Source organism: Pteropus alecto, unplaced genomic scaffold (genome assembly GCF_000325575.1).
Source record: "Pteropus alecto unplaced genomic scaffold, ASM32557v1 scaffold359, whole genome shotgun sequence".
Classification (NCBI taxonomy): Eukaryota; Metazoa; Chordata; class Mammalia; order Chiroptera; family Pteropodidae; genus Pteropus; species Pteropus alecto.
Window position 1 is genome coordinate 77,198 of NW_006443119.1, and position 23,403 is coordinate 100,600.

Genomic DNA, 23,403 nt, shown 5'->3' on the forward strand with positions numbered 1-23,403 from the left:
CCACTGGCGGATTCTGGATTCCAGTCCCTGATCCCCCGCTTCTGTGAAGCCATCAGGAACACTCCTCAGCATCTCAGCCACCCATTTTGAAATGGAAAAATGTCTCCAGGGGGAAAAGTGGCCCCAAATGCTCATCCTATCTCTATGCTCATTCTGATCCAGGCCTGGCCATTCTTCAAATTCTTCACGATATTTCTGGCTTTCTACTTCTTCAGCAAGGAGGATGTGTCAGAATCACCTAGTCCAGCATTACTGGAAATGGAAGTCCTCAGCAATACCTTTCTTTTTAAAAAAAAAAAACAACTACTATAAATTTTGTTTAAAAATATATAACTTTGGAAATGGAAACATCAGGTATGAAGCAAATTAATAATATAATTTTTCCATCAGCAATGGGGAAAGGAAGGATAGTAAGAATTTCTCAGTATTTACAACTGTCCAAAAGGGTAAAACACTTTAACAAGTAACTGAATATTTCTAGCACGGTTCATTCAGTCCTGTCAGATATTTATATTGAATTAAATAGAAAATGTGCCCTTTATCATAGAATAAGAATCATTTTTTAGAGTCTGTTATGTGGGATACTTCACAAAATTATCCATTCCAATTGTGGACAGAACTTACATCTATTAGAATTTTAAACTTCCTTCTGCTATGACTTAACTAATTTCATTAAGATTACTCTTTCTCTTATGAATTTCAATGGATTGAATTACTTCTCCCAGAGCTCAAATATTATAGAGTAAACTAATGAAATCAAGTTTTTAAACCTACAAAACTACGGAACAGATTTCGAATTATGTTGACCTTTTGCCAAAGTGACCCTTCCCAGTAGATTCATCTTTTAACATCCAGCCTTATTTTTCTTACTCTTACTCTCTAACAATGAAGACTTAGAAAATGATCTTAGATTTGGCTAGAAGCATTTAAAGTCATAATTTATTGAGCTTCTACTTCTCGTAAGATATGGTATCAAATACCTCAGGATTACAAGGATAGTCCTTCACTCAATAAACATTTTTGAATGTTAATGTGTTTCAGGAACTGCCTTAGGCTCTGGGTAGATGTGGGGGTGGGGAGACACAAATAATGCTATAAAAGAATAGAAACACAAGTGCTATGAAGATAATAATGGGGTGGGAGAGTCTAATTAATGTGGTGAATCTAGGAAAACCTTTTTGAGAAAGTGACACTGAAGTGGAAACCTGAAGTATAAATAGAAGTTAGTCAGTTGAAGAATAAAAAGAACAAGTAGGGGGTATAGCATTTGAAAACACTGTTGCAAGAGAAAGGGAAATATTTTCCAGGCCAGACTGGCCAGTGTGGTAAACTGGGAAAGAGGGAGTGAGATGTTTTAGAAGCAGGCAAGGATCCAGATTTGCAGCATCTATAAACCTGTATTAAGCACTTACTCTAATTCACACTTACCACATTTTGTTTGTTTATTTTATATTTGTGTCCCCAAGTAGTTTGTTCGTGAAGGCAAGGGCCATTTCTCTCTTGCTACCATTTTATCCCTAGCAAAGTATTGGACACATAGTAGACATTCAACATATAGTTGAATGAATGAATATATAAACAAATGAAGTAAATGTGCAATTTAGGAATAAAGTTATCCTAAGATCATTGAGAAGACAATAAAGCATTTTAAGGAAGCCATCAGACTTACATTTTTCTGAGTTGTTGTAACTGCTCTATGGAGAATTAACTGAAGGGGACAAGAGTGAAAGTGGGAGACCAGCTAGGAGGAGACTACTATAATAACCTGTATGTGACAACAGTAATAATTATAATAGCATTTGTTGAGTGTTTACAATGTACTGAACATTTTTCATGTATTATCTTATGTAATCTTCACAATAACTCTATGAGACAGATACTATTATTATTATCATCTCTATTTTGTAGATATGGTTACTGAGGATTAGAGAGGTTTGATAACTTCCTCAAGGATGAAGAGCTAATAAATGGATGATGGCTTGAACTAGGTAAATGTCATGAGAAGAGGATGCATTTAAGATATATTTTGGAGACAGGATCTCCAGGACTTGGTGACATGGGGAATAATAGAGACGGGAGCATCTAGAATATCTCTCAGGGTTTCTACTCAAGCAGCTGGTGGCTGAAAGTGACCTTTATTGACCAATGGAAGATAGAGGGCGAGAATATTTGGAAAGAATAGAGAAAATAAGAGTTTGGACATATTGAGATGTTTGTGAAACATCTGAAAGGGAATGCCATGTAGGCCTCTACAGGTCTAAAGTTTAAAATGTCTAAAGATAAAGATCTAAATTTTGAAATTGTCGACTTATGAATAGTTAAAAGTTTTATGAATGGAAGAGATCAACTAGAGAGAGTATGTAATGAGAGGGAGGCTCATCCCCAAACCCGAGGGAACTCCCAAAGTTTAGAAGTCAGGTAAAAGAAAAAGAGCCAGCATTTGCAAGTTAAAGAAGAAAGAAACACCAAAGATAATAGAGTTCAGAAGATGTCAGAGATGGATAAAATTTTCAAGTTATGTAATTTGAGAGAAAATAGTTGTTTAAGAAATAGAATGAGGCCAACTATATTGGATGTCATAAAAAAAAATAAAGGAGGATTGAGTCTGTAGAATTTGGCAACCTGGATCTCATGGATGAATTTAAACTATTTCAGAGCAGTAGTGGAAAAAGAAGCCAGATGGATGTGGGTTGTAGTAAATTTGGGTATCTGGTTAAAGACAGCAGGTTGAACATATTCATTGATCTCCATTCTCCCAAAACTACAATAAAATGATAATAATGGAATTTTAAAAAGCATGAACTCTCAAGGACAAAGAGATGGTGAAGTAAATAATAGCAACAAAATTTTGGAAGCTACCCAGCAGTTAGATGAATGGTAAGCAACCTAGCAGATTTGGAAAAGCTGAGTCCTAAGCCAGCAACCCTATTTTTTTCCATGGAACCTCCCCTCAATTTAAGAATTGATGGTATTAATACTTCTGGAAAAAATCAGGAGGATGGGTGGAGAGTCAGGTTAAGAAACAGACTCTCAGATATCTGCCACTCTGAGCAACTAAGAGCATGCTACATTCCCTCTCAGGAGAGGGTAAAACAAAGGCTGCCTATACTAAAACTAAGGAAATGAAGTGTGGGTTTTTTTTTTATATATATTGATGTTGAGATGGACAACCTTCTCATACTAAGTGCTGGGAATGCTAGCTGCCAGAATTATGCCCTGCAGGCAGAATTTTGAAATAATCTTCTCTGAAGAATTGTCTCTGAGGATTCCAAGCAGGCCAACAAAAAAGACTAAAGATATTGACATCAAAGATTTTCCTACCAAATGGGGCAATGAGATCATTTTACAGTGAAATCCACCGTCAACCAGCCCCTTCCATGCCATAAAACTTCGTCAGTTTTTTGTTGACAGATTCTTAAATTTGAGTGGATAGCCACAGCTCCTCAGACATCTGAAGATGTTATTATATGAGAAACACAAAATCAAAACAAAAAGGAAAAAAAAGTGACTTGGAGAAAAAAGACTACGGAGGCAGAAAAACACTAACATTACATTTACATATATACAGTATTCTTAAAGTAATAAGAGAAGATTTCCTATCAATGAAATTAAAGAAGAAAGTGATAAAAATTCAGAGACCAAACAATAATTATTGGAAATTAAAACTTCAACAGAAAGTTGTAGGTAAGTTTTAAGAAATCTCCAAGTAGCAAAGCAAAGAAAGAACTAGTGGTCCGGGATGTCCACCATCTAAATAATAGAAGTTCCAAAAATAAAGAACAGAGAAAATGAAGGGTAAGAATTTATCAAAGAAATAGTTCAAGAAAATATCCCAGAACTGAAGGTCATAGGTTTTTAGATTGGAAGGAATTACTGAATACCCAGCATAGTATATAGATCTACTCCAAAACACATCATCATGAAAATTTCAGAATACTAAAAACAAAGAGAAAGCCTTAAATTTAGAATCATAAATGCTTTGAGTTTTTCAACTGTACACAGAAAGGTGAAAGACAGCAGCAACTTAAAATTCTATACTCAGCCAAACTATCAATCATGTGTAGATAGAACAAAGATATTTTCAGACATCTAAGAGCTTATGTGCTCTTTCGCAGGAAACTACTGGAGAATGTGTTTTGTCAAAATATGAGAGCTAAGTCAAGAGAGAGAAAGATATGAGATCTAGGGGATCCAACAAAAAGAACGATTTTTCCCAGTAGGACAACGAAGACAAATATCAAATGCCAGTCATGGAACAGGCTAGAGAACAACCTATCCAAATGGAAGCAGATCAGAATGCTCTGGAAAATGTTTCTTCGAGATGAAATTAATAGATTATTGATGTATTGAGAGGATATTTACATAATGGATGAGGGTAGAAGGACAAAAAAAAGATATATAGAAAAGGAATAGTAAACACATATTTCAGAGTTCAACTCTCAATGGCATTTATTTAAATAGAAAAGTAGGGAATCAAACCACGCAGTACACTCTCGCATATCTGAATACTGATGAGAATTATTTTAGTAGAAAGGTCAAATGATTATGTACAAGAGAGGATTTCAGAGATAGAATTCATGAGATGAGATCTGGAGCACGCATGGAAGATGGGGTTTTACAGGAAGTATGTTTCCTTTGTTGCACTAAAAGAGAAGAAAATGATTGCAAAAGAAGGTAGATTTGTAAATTTGGTGATGAGAAGACAGGTTTCCTGCCTCTTGGCTGCTGTTTTCTTACTGAATTTTTCACATTGTGTGTCCAAGTCATCATCTAAAAATGAAGGGAGCAAAAAAGGGGCAGAAAATTAGAGAATAAGAAGAAAGCGTGGTCTTGGAAAAAGGGGAAATCCAAATGTGATAATTGCCAGGCAATGGAGGTTGTTATTCATGAATTTATAGTGGTGCCAATCTGCTTGTTGTGTCACGAACAAGAAATGTTTGTGATTTGCAGGAGTCAAATGATAACAAATCCAAAGCAAGAGTAGGAAATGCTGATATGTAGAGTAGAAGGTTAAAGCTGACATTTCTGGGAACCTGGATACTAGCAGGTAGGAGAAAAGTCCTTACAGTCTAGTCAAACTCTTGTTTATAACTGTTGCCATATTATACGTGTCATTCCATGGCCCTGTCTATTGTGAATGATAAATAAAATTAATATTAATAAAGTATAGTATATTTAATTCAAATTCTATGAAGTATTTCAAGAAATAACAAGTTTGAGAAGCAAAATAAATTCCTAAATTTGTAATTTCAACAAATGATTCTGTGTAGAGCTGTTAGGAGCTTGGTAGGAGATCCAAATATTACCCAATAATGTTCCCTGAAATTTTTCAGTATTGAATATTTGCTATAAGTACAGTTCTTTGTAAATACTATTGAACCTAATATTTAATAAATAATTTTACATATCCATAACAATAAGTAAAGAACATAAAGAATGTTAGAGGCATTTTAAGAAAGAAAAAGCAAATCAGTCAGCTGATTGCCCGATATGTTTAAATCATTGCAATGTAAAGCACGATCAGCTGGGGGCCTTCATAGCATCTCAGATTCATAGAAATAGTCATGACATCAAAATGTCAAAAACTTCTGAAAACAACCCTAATGAGCCAATGCCTATTACTTCTAAGAGCAATGCAGACTTTAATAGTATATCAAAAGACAAGATTTAGGGAAAAAAATAAGAAGCAAGATTGTAGCAGTAGATGGATTATCAACTACCATGATCTAAAAAATGAATTTTTAGAGCAATTTTCCTAAAATAAAAGACTTCAGTTGCCAAAAAATTCATCAGGTCTTGTAATTAACATATAACTACTATAATAGAAAAATTCGATACCCTTCATGAATTAAAATTTTACAGGGAGACAGAGGACAGTTACATCCTCGTGGGTTAAATTTAGACATACATTGTGTTAAGAGATTACAGTGAAGCAGTACCTAACATTCTATTCCAAAAGAAGGTGGTACTTGAGCTGAACCTTGAAGGAAGGATAAGACTAAACTAGGAGGACAAGATGAGAATGGGACTCAGCAAAGGGCACAGCATGTGCAAGGCCCAGAAGCGTGAAAGCATGGCAGCTTCGAAAGAATGAATGTGACTGTTGTAAAGAGTATGGATGCATATGTGGTGGAAAATGCATGTAGGGCCAGCTCACGGAGGTATTTTTATGTCATATAGAGACTTAGAATTTCATCTCGAATGCTATGAAAATGCATGAAAGTATTTTCAGAGAAATGACAACTCAGTTGTGCATCCATAAAATGCAAGATATGAAACAAGGATTTTCTGGAGTCTCTTCTATCTTTAAAGGCCCATGATCTTACAAATAGTGAAGTCCTGAACCAGAGCAGGGAGGATGAAGAGCTAGAAAGCAATATCAGAGATATCTTACAGGAGATATGGGAGGACTGCTGTGAAGTATTGAGTCTGGGTGAGAGTAGGTAACGTAATTAGCTAGCATGGGGATAGAGGAGAGAGGACAGGTCTGAGGGTAGGTGCAAGATGTGTTCAATTTTGAACATGTTAAGATTGGGTGTTTCTTATAAAACTCTCTGATGCTGGTAGATGACCTCAGCCCTCAAACTTTCATTAACACTGAAAGGAAAAGAACTGCTTAATCCTCTAAATTTCCATGGTAGGTGGGCCAACGTAACACTGCTCTCATAAAAGAAAGAAAAATCTGCTCCCAAGAACTACTTAATGACTAAGTAATTTCAGAACTCCTGCATCCAAATCCACTTAATTACACCCTTTAGTTCCCATCTAATTATTTTAGGCTTAACACTAATATCACTTTGGTGAGAACTTGGTGATCTAGTTCATATCTTACCTTGGCTTATCAATTCCATGGCTTATAGTTAGGTTATAAGCATCTTCATCTGAATCCTTCCCTAGCTGTTTTCTCTTTAAAGCAAGCTCTTTCTACTTGAAAAATAAAAAAATATATATATCCTTCCCCCTTGTGTATTAGAAATACACTCAGATATATTCCCAACATACTGTAGTGTGCCAACTACCATGAACATGGTGGGCACCCAGTGTTTCTTAGGGATGGTGATAATATACGTTCGAAGTAACTTCATTTTTTCTTTTTCTTTAACAAGGAAAGGGAGAAGAAAGACATTAATAGGATGTGACTCTAATGTGAATGAAAAAGTATCATAAATGGTTAGAATGGAGGTCTACAACTATTTTACAGAGAGTTCAACTTTATAAGAGATCCCAAAAGGAAAGATTGGCCAATAACAATCTGCGGTATATTTGTTTTGAAGTTTCGTGTGTGTGTGTGTGTGTGTGTGTGTGTGTAGAAGTGTGCTTAGGTAAGAGAAGTGAGATGCCTCAATGGGAGGTTGTACTGAGAAAGGAAATAGTAAACTGGTCTCTGACTATCAAGGAGATGACTGCATCACAACAGCATGCAAAGATGGAGAAGGAGTGAGGACACAGATGAGTCAAGTGACCTGGGCTGTAGATTTCATAGAGTCAGGTCATCAAACATGAATTCAAACACAAAGAACAATGACACACCTCCTCATACGATGACCTATGTCAACCAAGGAGCTTTAGTCTTTCAGGTATTTCTGACTTTGGAAGTCCTCTCCTTCCCCTAGTCTAGGCCTCCTTCCCAATTCTCTTGGAACCTTAGAGACTTGGTATTTTCTCAAGCAAGAGCAAAGCAAATCAAAGCAAAAGCAAGAAAGAGTCCACGGTAAAACATGGAGAATAAAAAAACACCAAATTCATGATAGTGACTTATTTCAGCTGGGATCTATGTGTGTTTTGAGATGGCAGGCTGGGAGGGAAGGGTGAAGTTTGTAAGTAAGTTCAACTATAATGCTAATATTCTATTTCTTGAACTGGATGTTAGGTACAGTGGTGTTTGTTATATCAGGGTACCTGAAATATTTTTCAAAAAGAGGTGTGTAAAAGGAAAGAGAGGAATAGAAAGATTATTTCGTCTATGTCCCTACTTCTACGTGGTAAGATAGGGGCCCTTCCTAATTATCACAGTTTTATTACAAACTAAAAAACTGTGTCTGTTCACAAACAAGACTATGCCTGCTATCTTTGAGGTTAATGCTCCTAAGTCAATTCCCTTTTTTAGCCAATGTTCAAATCACACACCTATGAAGCTGGATCAACTTCAATGACTCCGTCCATGGGTGTAACTCTTGTTGCATTGAACTCCTGATTTGGAGATGCCTTACCTGTTTTGTTAGTATTATGACATCATACATGTTTGAATGACACATCAGGAAGAGAGGCCCTCACCCTTAAATGCTCAGTCATTTCTGCTGTCCATATGCTGCTGATAGGGTACCGGGTTTCCCAGGCTTCTTCAAACTTCCTTCCTCCTCAGCAGTCCTTACCCACCTCTTCTCTACCTTGGCCCCAGGACCATTGCACTTCTTATTTCCTAACCAACTACAATCACAGAGAGAGAAAAGATGAAAGCCATGAATCATCTTGTTAGAAAAGATATGAATAACTGCAATACAGAAATAAGACAAGAAAGGACAAAACTAACTGTTAGAATTAGACCTGCAAGTTATTTGTGTATTTCGTGTTTCCTACTTAGGATTTTCTCCTAAATGGAGGCTGGCTGGCATCATACATGGTGCATGGCAAGCTTGAGGCCATAGTGCCTAAATTATAATCTCTGCTCTGCCACCTCCTAGCTTTGTGACCTTGGGCAAGTTATTTAACCTCCCTATAAAATTTGGAGGTTAATGGTGCCTAACTTTTGAAGTTGAAATGAAGATCGAATGAAATGTTAGATGAAAATGTTTAGCACATCGCACATACCTAGTACACAAAAAGAGCTTAATAAATGTTGGCAATTACTATGTGCATTGCTTTTAATTTTCTTCCTGTCCTTTTGGTATCAAGGATAACCTGTATCCAGGAAAAATCAGCTTTCAGGCCAAAGTCATATCTGATGAAATTAGCCTTTCTACCTGGAGGGAGATTTCTTCTTGAAAGCATTGAATTCTTCCCTACTTTCTTCAGGTTGTTTTAACCACAGTGCCAAAAATCTTCCATGGAAGGAGACAGGGGTTGCTTAACTGGTTGGTAGCTTATTTTATTTTATTTACTAATATTTATCGCTACCTTCCATGAACAGCTAAAAGAGATCAGAGATCTAAATGACAGTGAGCATGTTCCCTCCTTCGATGCTGTCCAGTTACTTTCCCATCAGGAACCTCTCGGGAGAAAATGGTTTCTTTCACCCCAGAAATAAGTGAAGGCAAAACGGTTTTTCGCAAACTGTGGGGTAAGAGTGTGTCAGCTCTGGCCTCCCTAGTCTTAGACGTCTTCCGAGGTCCTGAGTGAACCTGCTAGCATTGTGAGCTGCCAGGGAAAGACTTGACGAAAGTGATTCTGAAAGACTAGAAAAGCCGATAGCAAAATTGGCCATAGAGGATTTTAACTTGGAGAATTCAGAGAAATCCGTAGCTCAAAGTGGAAGGAGGTAACTGTAGATAGAAAACCAAGTTTCAGACAGACACAGAGAAAAGCATACTACTGTCTAGTGGACTGTGTTTCTTGATGTGAAGATTTAAAAATATCTTTTGGCGTACTCCCTCCCTGCCAACTCTCCTCTTGCAGTCTCAACCCAAACCCGTGCCGCCTCTTTCCAGCGCTCCTTTTTTTTCCAAGGGCTCTTTAGTGGCTCTAAATGGGGGCAGGGATGGCAAGAGATGATTGGCTAAATGAGAGCAGCACCGCCCAGCCGCGTTCCCTCCCACACCCGTCCCAGGAGAAACAGCTGGAATGAGAAGTAGGGAGGGAAGGCTGGGATTGGCTGAGAATCAGTGGCAGGGTGGAGTGAGGCAGCACAGATGAAGCATTTACCTGTCCAGGTAAGTCAGGAAGAGGTCAAAAGAAGAAAGCAGCAGGAGGCAGGGGAAGCAGTCACTGTCTCGTCTCTGCCCTTCGAAACACAAGGGTATTTCCTTTCCTCTCTTCAGCCCCCAACCAGTAAAGGTGAGTGAATTGCTAATCAACTATTGCTGTAGCAAAGGGGTCGGGTGGGGGCTTCGTGGAAAGTCAGAGCTATGGGATTATGGGGAGCCCTGTACCCAAGCTAGGGTGCTTTCTTCTCTGTTTCTCAACCCTCGGAGACCAGTCAGAGATCAGAGTAGGTTAGAGCGAAGTGTTTTCGTGGAGACCAGGGCTAGAATGCATGTTTTTTTCATCTGCCTATTTGAGTTAGATAAGCATATCGTACAGAAACAAGAAGATAGGTTTGTTTTGGAAATCCATCTCTGAGCAATTGAAATTGAGTTTTGACTTTGAAAGAGAATAGTTGTAGCAGAAGTCAAAACGGGGGATCACCCGGGAGAGAAGAGTGGTTTCCTGCTGCATTTCTAACAGGAAATTCTCTCATGGCTTTCTGAACTTATCGTCTATTTTTATTTAAATAAAAGGTGCAATGTGTGTGTGTTCAATAATGGCAGTGTGATAATGGAGCTGTCTGTGGACAGGTGTGTAAGGTGTGAGCTCTGCTAGGCTGTTAGGTGAGGTTTGGTTACACTGGGACAACTCCAGCTTAAGCAACCAGTTCATCTCTGGAAAACTCATGCATAATCTACTTGCAGGGTCTGGTTTGTTTGGGTTCAACTCAATTAATTTTCCAACGTTACCTGTTAATAGACGTAGAGACTGGCAAACAGACAGCTCCTTGGCTGTGCCGGGGCCTCACCCACATTAGTATTTCAGAGTAGCACGTTGACTCTGGTAGGAGTTCCAAGTGGGGCTCAGGCCAAAGTACCGTGGCCACGTCCACAGAGAGAACCAGAGCGATGTAGTGGTTTTTTTTGTTTTTATTTCATCCTTCAGGTGTCCCAGTTTGCAGTATGTGTGGCAGGTTTATCTACACGAGGAAGCTCAGAATAGCAACTCAGCTCTCCATTGTCTACTTTGGTGGGGCGCTAACACTCTGGTCCTAAACTTTACCTCTTTTCCTCCTAATGCTGTAGAAAGGGAAGTGCAAAGACCTCAGTGCCAGGCTCCCAGCTGAATATACTGGGTTTCCTTCCAGTCCTGCGACTAGACCTTTTAAGCTTTAGCTTAGCCCAAGCCACAGAACCAGCCCACCAAACTGATTGACTGAGGGCTGCCACAGATGGTGACCTTGTCAGCAATAATGATAACCTGCAGTGTCAAAGAAAGCCCTTTTGTCCAGAGGGTATTTCTACCTACCCTTCCTTCAAAGCCACTGGTGAAAAGGGAGATTACAACATTGCCTTAACAGGCACAGAAACTTGCCCATGTGGTCATGGAGAAGGATCCACAGTGCAACTTTTAGTCTTTCTGGCATTTTTCTTAGGATATTCTCCAGCCTAAGCAGCATAAACGTACTCAGCAAAAAGCAGAGACACCTGTCTAAGAGAAATAGGAAACCTCCTTGTCTACTGCGGAGGAAGGCTGAGCTCTTGGAGGATGTAGAGGTGGGCTCACGGGAGGCGTCTACTTAGAAGGTATAGAGAAACCAAACTGGAGTGGAGCTGAAGCCTTCTCCCCACCCCATGCTCTGCAGATGCTGGAACTCCACGTGCTATTTATTTACTCTCCTCCAAGGCTTGGCTGGTTTTAGTGGAGTTGTTAATATTTAATGTGCCTTTGCCTTTGCATGGGTGGCCTTGACTGTAGGCCTTGTGCATTTCTTAACCCATTTCCTCCTCCCTTAAAGTCCCCCCAAAAGGTCAAGAGTTAAAAGATACCAGACTCTCACCTAAGTGTTTTGCTTGTTTCTCAGGCTTCTTATCAGTTTGAAATATCTCAGGTTTCGATGGTTGCCCTGAAATATCCCCCAAGTTTCAAGGTTGTAAAGTTGGTAGAGGGAAACGCAGCATCCAGATCAGGCCAAACCGGGGAGGGAGGGTGGAAGTGGGGAGGGAGGGTGGAAGTGGTGGAAGAAGAGAAGACCTTTTTACAGTTCAAACTCCTTGGGTCAGAAAATGAGGTGTGGAGACAAAGTACAAGCACTTTGGAGCTCATTCAGCTTTGGTTTTAGGTTCAGATTCATCTCTGCAGTGGTTATGTAGTGCTTGATGATGACGTGATCTTTAATGGCATTTGGTGTCATCTCCTTACTCTGGAAATATCTGTTGTTGAGGCAAAACCTGGCCTGGAAACATCAAGCTAAATCAGATAATGTACAGGGTTTAAGGTGTGAGTTAGAAGGAGAAGGGTTACTGTAGGACTTTTAGTATTTAGTCAAGGGCAGCCAATGACCCCTCTTTATGTGCTGCTCTCTTGCATCTGGACAGTCTGCGATGCCCTCAAGAGGGCTGGGATCCATGGGCTGCCCTATCTGTGCAGTTATAGGTCATTCCTTACTTCCATTAAGGAAGGGAAGTAGAAAAAGCTCCAGCTTTCTTAGCTGTCAAATGAAGAAAATGTCACATCCTGCCTAATTTTCAGGTTATTTTGAAGATCTAAGTAGCATACCTGAAAACACTTTGTAAGCTATAGCATGCTATGTTTTTTGAAGCAGCGCTATTCATTTGTTTCTGTCTCTTCCAGCTGCTTCAGGCCATCCTTGGTTCTGAAATGAGAGTGTGGTAGGAGGATGGGCTAGCAAACCACTATAAAGTCTGAAGTATTAGAAGAACATGGGTAGTAATTTTCTCTGAAAGGGAGGGGAAGCATCCTCTCACTCATTCACAGAGAATATTGTATTAACTATAGTGAGTCACTTTTAATATTTACTGCCCCAATTTTGCAGCTAAGATAGCTGGAGCCAAAAACTAGACCCTTGGATCTACACTGACTTCTTGGAAATGATGTCTTTGTCTTATGAAGTTTTGCACACCCCATGCCTATTACATGCTTATAAATGTTAGTTTAACTGAAACCATTGCCCAAAGTCCACTGAGCCATATAGTCTCTGAGAAATAAAATATTTAAGAAAGAGCTTACACTAATAGGGTAGAAGCCCCCAAAGAGGGCTTCCAATAGCTTAACTCAATAGACACTAGAATAGATGATAAGTTTATTCATCCAGCATTTTTTGAGTGCCTTCTGTGTGCCTACGCTTAGGAGAGATGGATCCGCTTTGCTGTAATGGCTTCCAGCCCACAGAATGTTAGGAATGAGTTAGTACTCTCTGAACCTAGACAGTCATCAATGGAGTGGACAGCTGAGATGATTGAACTTAACTCACATGACTTCGTATGTTTCTGTTTCTGTGGGGTTCTGGATATTGGGGAACTAACCTCATGAAGGAACCTTAATTGCTATCTTATCCAATGATTTATCACTAGGTTTCTTTGGCATCTCTGTCCCTTCTGGTTCCCTCTCTATCTCCTGAGAGGTTCTGGACCCTCACAAACTATATGTATCATTAGGGATCTTCCTTCTTCATTCCCCATTGTCCTGCCCCTCCCTACCTGCCTCAAGCAGAAGAGGAGCTCTGTGAGGCCTGGTGCTTTGCAGCTCTACAGAGCTGGCAGGCTGACTCACACAGCACAGCCTAAACCTGACTTTGGCACTAGAAGCAATTTTTGGCAAAAGTACAACCTGCCCTGGAATCCATACCCCAAGTCCCAAGATCTCAAATAGAACATATTATTGTAGGATATTTTACCTAGCATTGGGAGGGTAGTAAAGATGGTAGAAAACATAGTATGATGTCATGGGGAATATTTTATATTCTATATTCTATATTCCATAGTCTATATTCTACCTCTCTTCCAACTCTCTATTTGGTCTGTCTTTTAATCTTAATTCTTTTAGAATTTTATTTTCATGTAGGAGAGTCACACTGGCCTTTCCAAATCTTCTGAAGTGTTTCCCACAAACGGTGATATGAAAATCCCTGAGTTTTTCAGAAGGAAGATGGCACTGCCTTCCTTTGCTATTACTATTGGCTCAATGAACTTGGAACTTTTTTCCTAGGAATTGGAGTTGGGAGAACACTACATAGGGCATCTCTCATGTTCATTTGACACAGGTTAGGGAACCTCATCGGGAATAAGTGCAACAATAGAGGGCGTGATGCACGAGATGGAAACTGGGTTTGTGTCAACCACTGGAGGTGCCATGCACAGGTCTCCCAGCCTAGGGAGATAATGGCGGCTGTGGTGGTGGCTGTTGTGGTGATGTTGGCGATGTTGACTATGACAGCAGCTAGTAATTACTGGACCATGCACTGCACAGTGTTGTACATGGAGTGTTTTGTTATACCTTCCAAACGACCCTATGAAGTAGGTACTATTAAGGGCCCTGCTTCTTCTCTCGAGCCTCTAGTCTCCCATTTAACCTGATCCCTCCTTTTCTAAACTCTTGATCCTAGAGCAATTTTGTCTTTTTCTTATTATAAGAGCCGTGGCAGTCATTCATTAAGTGTTTGAGTATTTACTATCAGTTAAACTGTGCTAATTGTTCTCATTTAATCCTTACATTTACCCTATTTAATGAGGAAAAACTCAAAGAGTAATTTGCCTCAAGTCACATATCTGTGAATGGCTAAACTGTGATTTGAACCCAGATCCAACTACCTCCAGAATCCAAGCTATTAACCCCTATAACATTTATCGTTATAGTAATAAAATATAGGTTAAGCACCATAGTTCAGAGAAAAAGGTGACTAAAGGAAGTGATGGAATTTCCTTTCTGACTAGACTGCTTTTCCACCACCTAAGTCCATCCTTCTGCATGTATGTGAGCCAGCTTACTGGCAGTTTGGGTTTGGGTAACAGCTGTCCATGGCCCCTTCCAGCTCTCTGCTTGCTTGGCGACCCCACCGCCATGCTGCTCCAGGCAGAGCCTTGCCAGAGCCCGATCTCGGCTCACACGTGGCTTTGATTCTTCTCTTTTCAGGCCCAGCTTGGGACATTCTTCGCTTCCCTTCGCTTCCCCTCTGGGAGCCCCTTTCACCGTCTCTGCACCTTGCTTCTGGCAATGCCCGAGAGGGAGCTGTGGCCAGCTGGGCCGGGCTCGGAACCTGTGACCCGCGTCAGCAGCTGTGACAGCATGATGAGCACCACCTCCACGCGCTCTGGATCTGTACGTACTCTCTGTCCTGCAACCTGGCCCGCTGTCTGCACACCTTCCCGGCCCTGCCCTGCCCCGCCCCTCCCTGCCCACCACCGTCCTTGCTCACTGCTCCTTCTCTTTCATCTTCCTTGTCAGGGAGTGAATCATACCAAATGATGCTTTCTACCTCTGAGTCACCCATCATTCTATGGAGAATGGGGTGAGACAACCCCAGAAAGCAGCAGGAGAAATGAGACTTTTTTCTAGTTTTCATTAGGTTGGGGGTCTGAGTTGAGGTGAGAGAGCATGCTGGCTAGAGATCTGAGGTCATGATGGAAACTGGAACGTAGACCCTTGTAGCACATAGGTTCCCGAAGGTCTCTGCAGTGAGCAGCACTACTTCAGTCTTTACAAAGATCAAAGACAATAGGGTAACTGGCAGCTTGGGTTCTGGAACCAAACCGATCTGAGTTTGCTACTTATAAGCTATATGACCTTGGGCAAATTACTTAATTTCTCTAAACTTCAGTCTCCTCAGTTTTAAAGTGGGGATAATAACACTGAATTCATAGAGTTCTTGGGGTGGGGTGGGGAGAGTAAATAAGATGCATACAAAGCACTTAGCACATATGTCTGTGTAGGAAAAAAATGACCTATGAGCAGAGATTGTGTATTTTCCAAAGCCACTGTATTTAACTATATGTGACTGGCATGTAATAAACTGTAATTTTGGGGGGCATGAATTTAAATCTTAAGTCTTGAAAGGCTGGTGTGAAAGCGTAAATCTGCCCTGTGTCCAAATGTAAGCCTTCTTTTCTTGTCCGTACTCGTCACAAAGTTAATAACGCCTGAGAACTTATACTTTATGGCTTTATATCCTACAAGAGGGATTTGAAATATTAAGGATTAGAAAGGTCTCTGCTGAATTAGAGTCAATGCGTTCCGATATGTAAAAAGGGAGTAGAAAAAAGCACACACACACACACACACACACACACACACACAATCCAAAGTGCAAGCAATCTGTATATAACTTCTCTTTGACCCTAGGTGATGGGGCCACAGAGACATCATTTTGTTTCTTTAGGCTCAGGCCAAGATGAATAGTTACATACCATTAGACACAGAATGTGACCAGGATTAAAGGTTTTCAAAGTGAATCACCCACAAAGGAAAAATTCAGAGCTGGCTTGCCTTTGGCAAGGCTACTTTAGGTGGAAGCGGGCAGCAAGGTCTTTGTTCAGAGAATCCCCGGAGTCAGAGTTGGCTTCAGGGCTTCTAAGGGCCATATCTGGGGCTTCGCTTGAAATGCTCAGTCAACTGACAGACAGCTGTTTAAGGAGCCACTGGAACTGGAAGGGTTATTCCGACAACCATCTCCCCTCCCCCCAGGATATTTTTAGGGCTATCTCTAAATCTTTCCTGGTCATCTGAGTGGATCTGAAGAATGTACAACTCTAAAGTGTCTCAAATATTAGGAAGAGGAGGAGAGATGTGAGGAAGTGACTCAAGCCAAGTTACTTATATTCCCATGTACCCTTTCGGTTTTCCCCTCAACCTTCTTGTTTGGAGGAAGATCCATGGAACGCCATGGATCTTCCCGGCCTGTGGAACACAGATGGTAACCATCCTGAATGACCACAGAGTTTTCTTCCAGCTAGTCCTACAAGCTTTCTCACAATGAACATTATTTATTTAATATCTACGTAACATTTAATACTAGATTGCTTTCTTCTTCCCCCATACCTATCCAGTTTCTTCACCTTCCCCACTTAAGTTAATATTTGCTTAAGAAGCACACATTTATTTGAATGTTAGCGAGAGCCAAATACCATTAAGAAAGTAAATACACAAGGGAAAAAATTTTATACGAAATGCATTTCAAAGTCAAGTATAAGTTATTTAGTTAATTTATCTATGGCTAATCATGCCACTGTTTCCACTGGCCTGGCAGCCAGTAGTTGGCTGTGTTTCTTATTTGTCCTCATACTGTCCTTGACATGCTAGATCAAGTATACAGAAGTACTTTGAAACACTAAAAACAATACCATTCAAGCTGAAGATCAAATCATTATGTTGCCCATATAATTTAGAGCTAAATCAGAGTCACACACAAATATCTGACATAGGTCACACAGAGAAATTGGAATTAAAACCTGGGACCGCATCTGATCTGTGCTCCTAAGCATTTCACCCAGGACTAAGCAAAAGAAAGGCCACTTGCCATTTGCCTGCCCAGCTACCAGAGCCAGATGCTAGTAGGACAGCAGCCTGGCAGTCTCTGCCCTCCCTGGTGTCCTGCAGTTTCAGGAAGCAACTCCAGCAGGTTTGCGGAGTGGCATTGTGGACAGGTTCCAGCTCTTCAGCATTCCTTCCCCAACACAGGGTGGTTCTCAGGCTCCGCCAGTTTCTGCAGAGCTCCCTCTCACAGTGCGCTCTCCCTCTCCTCACTCCAGAGTGACAGCAGCTACGACTTCCTGTCCGCCGAAGAGAAGGAGTGTCTGCTCTTCCTGGAGGAGACCATTGGCTCGCTGGACACTGAGGCTGACAGCGGACTGTCCACTGACGAGTCTGAGAAAGCCACAACTCCCCAAAGTCCCCGAGAACTGCCCATAACCCAGCCTGCTCCCCAGGGTAAGAGGGACTGTCAGGGGTAGCACCTAGTGAAACCCAGAAAATCTGTACTTCCTTCTGGCTACTTTCCACCTTGTTTGCCTTTTGCTCTGAGGGTCACAGGCAGAAGAAGGAATGGCCGCGCTCCTCTCCACTCTCTGGCTAGAATAAAGCCTTGTCCCTGAAGTGGGGGAGGGACTGCTGACGAGCCAGCTTCCTGTGTCTTTCTATGAAGTATCAGAGGTCTGGAAGGGAAAGGGGTTTGATCAACTCCCATCCTCTCGTGGAGAAATTCTAAATAGATACAACCACAGAAGTGAGGGAGGGGTGGGTGTTTGGCTCTGGAGAGACTGAGTCAGTCTGGGGAGCTAATCTGGATGACCCAGAGGCTGAGGCTGCTGGAGATAAGAAGAGGGAAGGGCTCCCTTAACTTGAGTGGGTGGCACCTCCAGGCCCTTGTGAGAGAATGGGGAGAGCCAGTGGCACTGAGGCTCAGTAGGAGTGGAACAGGATGGCACATGAGTATGGCTGTGAGTGCAGAGCCATGTGTCCCAGGGTAGGGGAGCACTTCACTCCTGAGGGCAATCCCACTGGTATCAAGGCTGCGATTATTTATTCATTCATTTAGCAAATGTTTACTGACAATGTGTTAGACCCTCCTTGGAGCTAGAGCAGTGAATGGGAACGTGAGACTTCACTGCCACCTAAGACTGATTCCCTGGCTCCGTGGGCCTGATGTATCTGACTAGCTAGCTGAAAAGAAAGAGCCCGTGTCACTGTCTGCTATGGGGACAGCTGTGGCTATTACAGAATCATCCAGGAAGTTATAGAAGGTAAAAATGGAAGAAGGCAGAAGCTCGGTCAAATCAAGAGCAAATCACCTGTTCATGCTGTCGGTGTTCAGTGCTTCCATTGGACTCAGTTACCTGCGAGCCCCAAGGTAGCTGGAGGGACTGTCCTGAATCTCTCCCCAACCCTGGTGCATCTTTAGAGGGTTAGGAAAAGCCTGAGCCAAGGACATGGAGCTATCTGGGGCTGCCCTTTCCCCAACCATCGTGAAAAATTAATCCTTGATTGAAGGGAATCTGCTGGTATTGATCCATTAGTCCAAATGATATCCAGACAAGAGTGCTGCCCCTTTAAGAGCAAAGAAACAACAAAAACAAAACTCATTCATGCAAATTAAGGATCAGAGTTCGGGAAGTATTTGCTTTCCCCTCGGCACTAGGGTTCTGTTCTCACCTCTGTCCTCTCTTCTTTGCCTGTTCTCCTCACAGGACATCCAGAGGAGAAAATCCTTCTTCAGCCAAGCCTGGGGCCAAGGAGAGTGACTCAGTCCAGTTCACGCCATCTGCCTGAACCCCAAGGCCTAGGCCTCAGGTCTGGCTCCTACAGCCTTCCCAGAAATATCCATATCAGCAAGAACCAGAACCTCTTGATTGAAAAACACAACCCAGGAAAAACCAGGAAAAACACAACCCAGACTAACAGCCACCTCCCAGCGAAACCTGAGGGTTTCATCCCAGACCCTGAGAAAGGACAGGTCAGTCAGAGCAGCGAGGCCAACCAGGCTCCTGCTGGACCGTGGGAGCCCTTGCTTTGGACACAGCACTCAACCCCCGACCAGAGGCTTTCGGAGTCACCCAGCCAGAGCAGTGTGGGGAAGACGGCCTCTGTGAGGGGCCAGGGGAGCAGAGCACTTGATTTGGACACAGCACTCATCCCCCCGCCAGAAGCTTTCCGGGACGCCCAGCCAGAGCAGTGTGGGGAAGACGGCCTGCCTGAAGGCCCAGGGGAACAGAGCCCCACGCCCCTGCTCCACACATTACTCAGCTCTCAGAAGAGAAAAGAAACTTCTTCAGAGCTCATGTCCCAAAAACCTAGTGAGAGAGGCTCAGTGGGAGCACCAGGACAATCTCGGCCTCCCCCTGCCATGTCTTCTCAGAATTCTAGAGCTGCAGATGCTCCCATCCCATCAGGTGGGAATCCAAATGCCCATCTGGCTCCCCTCACAGCGCCTAAGCCCCGGAAGCTGCCACCTAATATTGTTCTGAAGAGCAGCCGAAGCAGTTTCCACAGTAATCCCCAGAACTGGCTGTCACGCCACTCTGAGGCTGCCCCTGGAGATTCGGGTCTGGTCCCCTCTTCACTGCAGGAGCAGAGGAAAGCACGCAAAGAAGCACTAGAGAAGCTGGGGCTACCCCAGGACCAAGATGAGCCCAGCCCTCAGTTAAGTAAGCCCACCAGCTCCATCAGACTCAAGGGGACTCACGCTCAGGCCCCCGCCCCGGCTCCAGCTCAGCCTGCATTTCCAACTCAAGTGTCAGCAGCTGTGCCTGTGGCAGAGAAGGCTTCGGCTCCTGTTCCGACCCAGGGACCTTCTCCAGTGAAAGCTCCAGCTCCAGAGCCAGCTCTAGCTCAGGGGCCTTTTCCAGGCAAGGTTTTGGTTCCTGCCCAGGAACCCACTCCAGGGAAGGTTCCAGCTGCCAAATCCATGCCAATTTCCATCCCTAAGGCCCCAGGGGTAAGTAGTCCCCTGAGTCAGCCAAAGCCAAACTCAGGGCTAACTCTCCAGGAGAGCAATATCCCCGGCCTGAGACAGATGAACTTTAAGTCCAACACTCTGGAGCGTTCAGGTGTGGGGCTGAGCAGCTACCTCTCAGCTGAGAAAGAGCCCAGCCCCCAAACTAGCACCTCTCTGGGAAAAGGCTCCTTCTTGAACAAGATCTCACCCAACGTTCTGCGTAATTCCCGGCCCCGCCCTGCCTCCCTGGGCACAGGGAAGGACTTTGCAGGTATTCAGGTGGGCAAATTGGCTGACCTGGAGCAGGAGCAGAGCTCCAAGCACTTGTCCTACCAAGGACAGAGCCGTGACAAGCTGCCTCGACCCCCCTGTGTCAGTGTCAAGATCTCCCCCAAAGGCATCCCTGATGAACACAGAAGGGAGGCTTTGAGGAAGCTGGGGCTGCTGAAGGAGTAGAGGCAGCACGGCCTGCACAGCCCCCTGCTCGTCCTACAAGAAGAGACTCGGGGCTCCACATAGGAGCCTTTGCCACCTCACAACTCAGGGGTGGGCGGGGGGAGGCTTCTCTCTGATGTTCTCTTCTCTCTGAGGTGAAAGGGAAGGAGGGATTAGGTGCAAACATAAGTATATTTAGGGTGGTTGTACCAATGAGTACCTGCACAAATCATCCTGAAGATGTTTGACACAAGAGGGTGTGTGTGTGTGTGTGTGTGTATGCATGTATGTGCGTGTATTATAGGCTGTATATATCGCTGAAGCTATTTATATGACACGTGGAGTCATTGCTCAGAATTCTGCTCGTGTTGGAGATTTTCATACATTGGGTAGAGTCCAGCCTAGCCAGCCTGAGTGGAGAGGAGTGTCTAAGCCTAAGAAAAGAAAGTCAGGTGAGACAATGGATTATCAGTGACATTAGGCAAATGCAGCGTCACATGAAATGTGAGTCTCTCTGAATCCCTGCAATGAGTGGAGACGGGCTCAGACCTTGCTGGATCCCTCTCTCAATTCCGGCCTTCTGGACAGGGACCTGGGGTCAAGAGGAGTTGATTTTTTTTATCTCTTCACCTGCTGCCTTCTCACTGTCCCCCATTCCAAAGAAAGACAGGACGTTCTCGTAACTAAAAACTCTTGGTCGACTGAGAGCAGCAGGGGTCTTGTTGATCTGAGAAAGCAGGACAAATGACCCCACAACACCCCTTCCCAATAATAAACTCTGTGGTGGTCCCTGATTCTGTTGTTCCTGTTCTTTCTGCTCCCTGTCTCAGTCTGCACGTGAGTGACCCCAGGGCTGGGCCAACATTGAGATGGGAGCCTGAGCCCAGAGGCTTTGTAAGAACTGTTTCAGGCCTCATCCACACTATTGCAAATAGTTTTTAACTTCCTCAGTGCTTGTGGAAAATCATCCCAATACATTCTTTGCTAGTTATTCATAGACTATCAGGGATGGGGGTGGGGGCCTTAGAGATGCTCTAGTCCAACCTTGTTGGGGAAGGGAAGTGACTCATCCATGGTCGCTGCTGCTTGGTAACAGAGCTGGGACCAGAGCTGGGCTCCTGATTCTCATTTCAGGCGACACACTGCCTCCCCTCAAGCAGCACTTGTGTATATCCACGCAGCACCCCAAGGATCAATAATCACTTTTCAGGGCTCAACCCTCAGGCCCTTCAAGATCCCGAAGTGTTTTCTAAACTATCAAAGATTAAATGCTTTCATGTCATCTTCAGTGTTGTGGTTTTTAATTTTATCTTTGGAAAGGAGCAATATGGTAACTCATTGTTAACCCCAAATTCCATGACCAAGTTGTGCAACTTGAGAAAATGCCAAAAGAGGGTGGTGTGGGCTTGTGGATGCGAGCTGGGAGATCAGACGTGGCTAGACATGACCGCTGCTTCCCCTGAGGAAATAAATGTTATTCATGGCTCTGACCTGGTCAGAGTCCAGGAACCCCAGATGTGAAGGGAAGATAAGGGAACGGCTGTGGGATAGGTCCCCTTTAGGTCGGCTGAGCATTTCTGGGCTGTGTCCTTAAGGACCCAGCAACAACAACGTCAAAAGCTCAGTATTTCTGAACATGAGAACATTAAAGACAAGTGGCTTGCTCCACCCTATTGTGGTATGTGGGGTGTGGGTGTGACAGTTTCTGTGTACACTCTCACACACACACCCAAAAGCCTGGTGCCTTATTCTTGGCCCTGGGCGATGACCTGGTCTGTCACAGCTGACGGGGACTCCCACAACTAGCCAAGCCATGTCAGACTCCCGAAAAGAGAGAAGCCCCTCTCCCAGAAGTCTGAGTGGACACGCTGTTTGGTTGATCTATACCAACTGTATATTTAAAGACACAACCTGAGGGAAAATCACTTTATCTTATTAATTGCCCTGATAAATAGGGAAGATTGAGGCTAGCTGTAAAGTAAGACTTGGTAGGCATCTGGGGCCCTGGGATTGACATAAGGCTGACCAACACAGGTTGGGCAGGAGTGTCTCCTGTTAAATCTCCACTCCTTGATGTAGGTAATTTCTCTCCTGACAAAACAGAGTTACACACAGCCTGCCTTCCCACTCTGCCTCTTCATCCCAGTGGAGTGCCCATTTCCCCAATTCTCTCAATTCGAGAGACTCCCTTCCTTTGTTATTTAAAGGCACCATGCTTCCCATGTTCTCATCTTTCAACGAGCATGTTTCTCTCTAAGGATGGTCTTTAGGATTCAAGGTTAGAATAATAAGTCCAAACCCAGTTGTCCTCATTTTGAAGAGAGCAAAGGGATCCCAGTGAGACCCACCTGTAGAATTTTGTCTTCCTCCTGTATCCAGATCGGACTGCTTGCTCTTCATTTAGCTTGAACTTATCGGGTGGGAGGTGAGAGTGGCATCAGGGTTGTTCCTATCCCTTTTTGAAGGTTTTTGGCTGGAAACATGTAAAGGCTAGTCATTTGATTTTAAAAGCCCAAGTGAAACTCTACTTCCACTTGGCCTTGTATCTCTGCTATACTCTGTTGCAGTCTTGCTGCCTTTGGGAATAAACCATCAGCCAAATACAGGAGCTGGCCTCTCCTCAGCCTGTCATGCAGGGTCTGCGCCCTCTGAGATGTTGACAGCTCCTCCTCTGCGTCACCATTCAAGTGCTACTCTGGGCATTCGGCATGTGACTCGGTGGCGCAGGCCTACATGCTGTCCTACACAGAGGTCAGGCTATGGGCCCAGGCAAGTTTTCGGTGCCTCCCTACACAGCGGGCAGTGTGGGCTGGCAGAGGCAACCTTATAACGTGGGGGTAGGC

General features: G+C 43.2%; 1 protein-coding gene across 3 annotated transcripts in view; it reads left to right on the forward strand.

Annotated features, from left to right (window-relative positions):
- Positions 1 to 21,848, forward strand: part of CUNH1orf116 (chromosome unknown C1orf116 homolog) — a 32,586-nt gene extending 10,738 nt beyond the window's left edge. Inside the window, exons 3-6 of one of the 3 annotated variants that reach the window (XM_025040516.1) lie at positions 14,833 to 15,018; positions 17,445 to 17,622; positions 18,879 to 19,035; positions 19,066 to 21,848. In XM_025040516.1, the coding sequence (XP_024896284.1) occupies positions 14,833 to 15,018; positions 17,445 to 17,622; positions 18,879 to 19,035; positions 19,066 to 20,581 (2,037 nt within the window). In that variant the 3' untranslated portion in view covers positions 20,582 to 21,848. Of the gene's footprint in view, positions 1 to 14,832; positions 15,019 to 17,444; positions 17,623 to 18,878 lie in introns of all 3 variants that reach the window. The other 2 variants (XM_015597858.2, XM_006922819.3) reach the window with 2 other exon arrangements.
- The last annotated feature ends 1,555 nt before the right edge of the window (positions 21,849 to 23,403 follow it).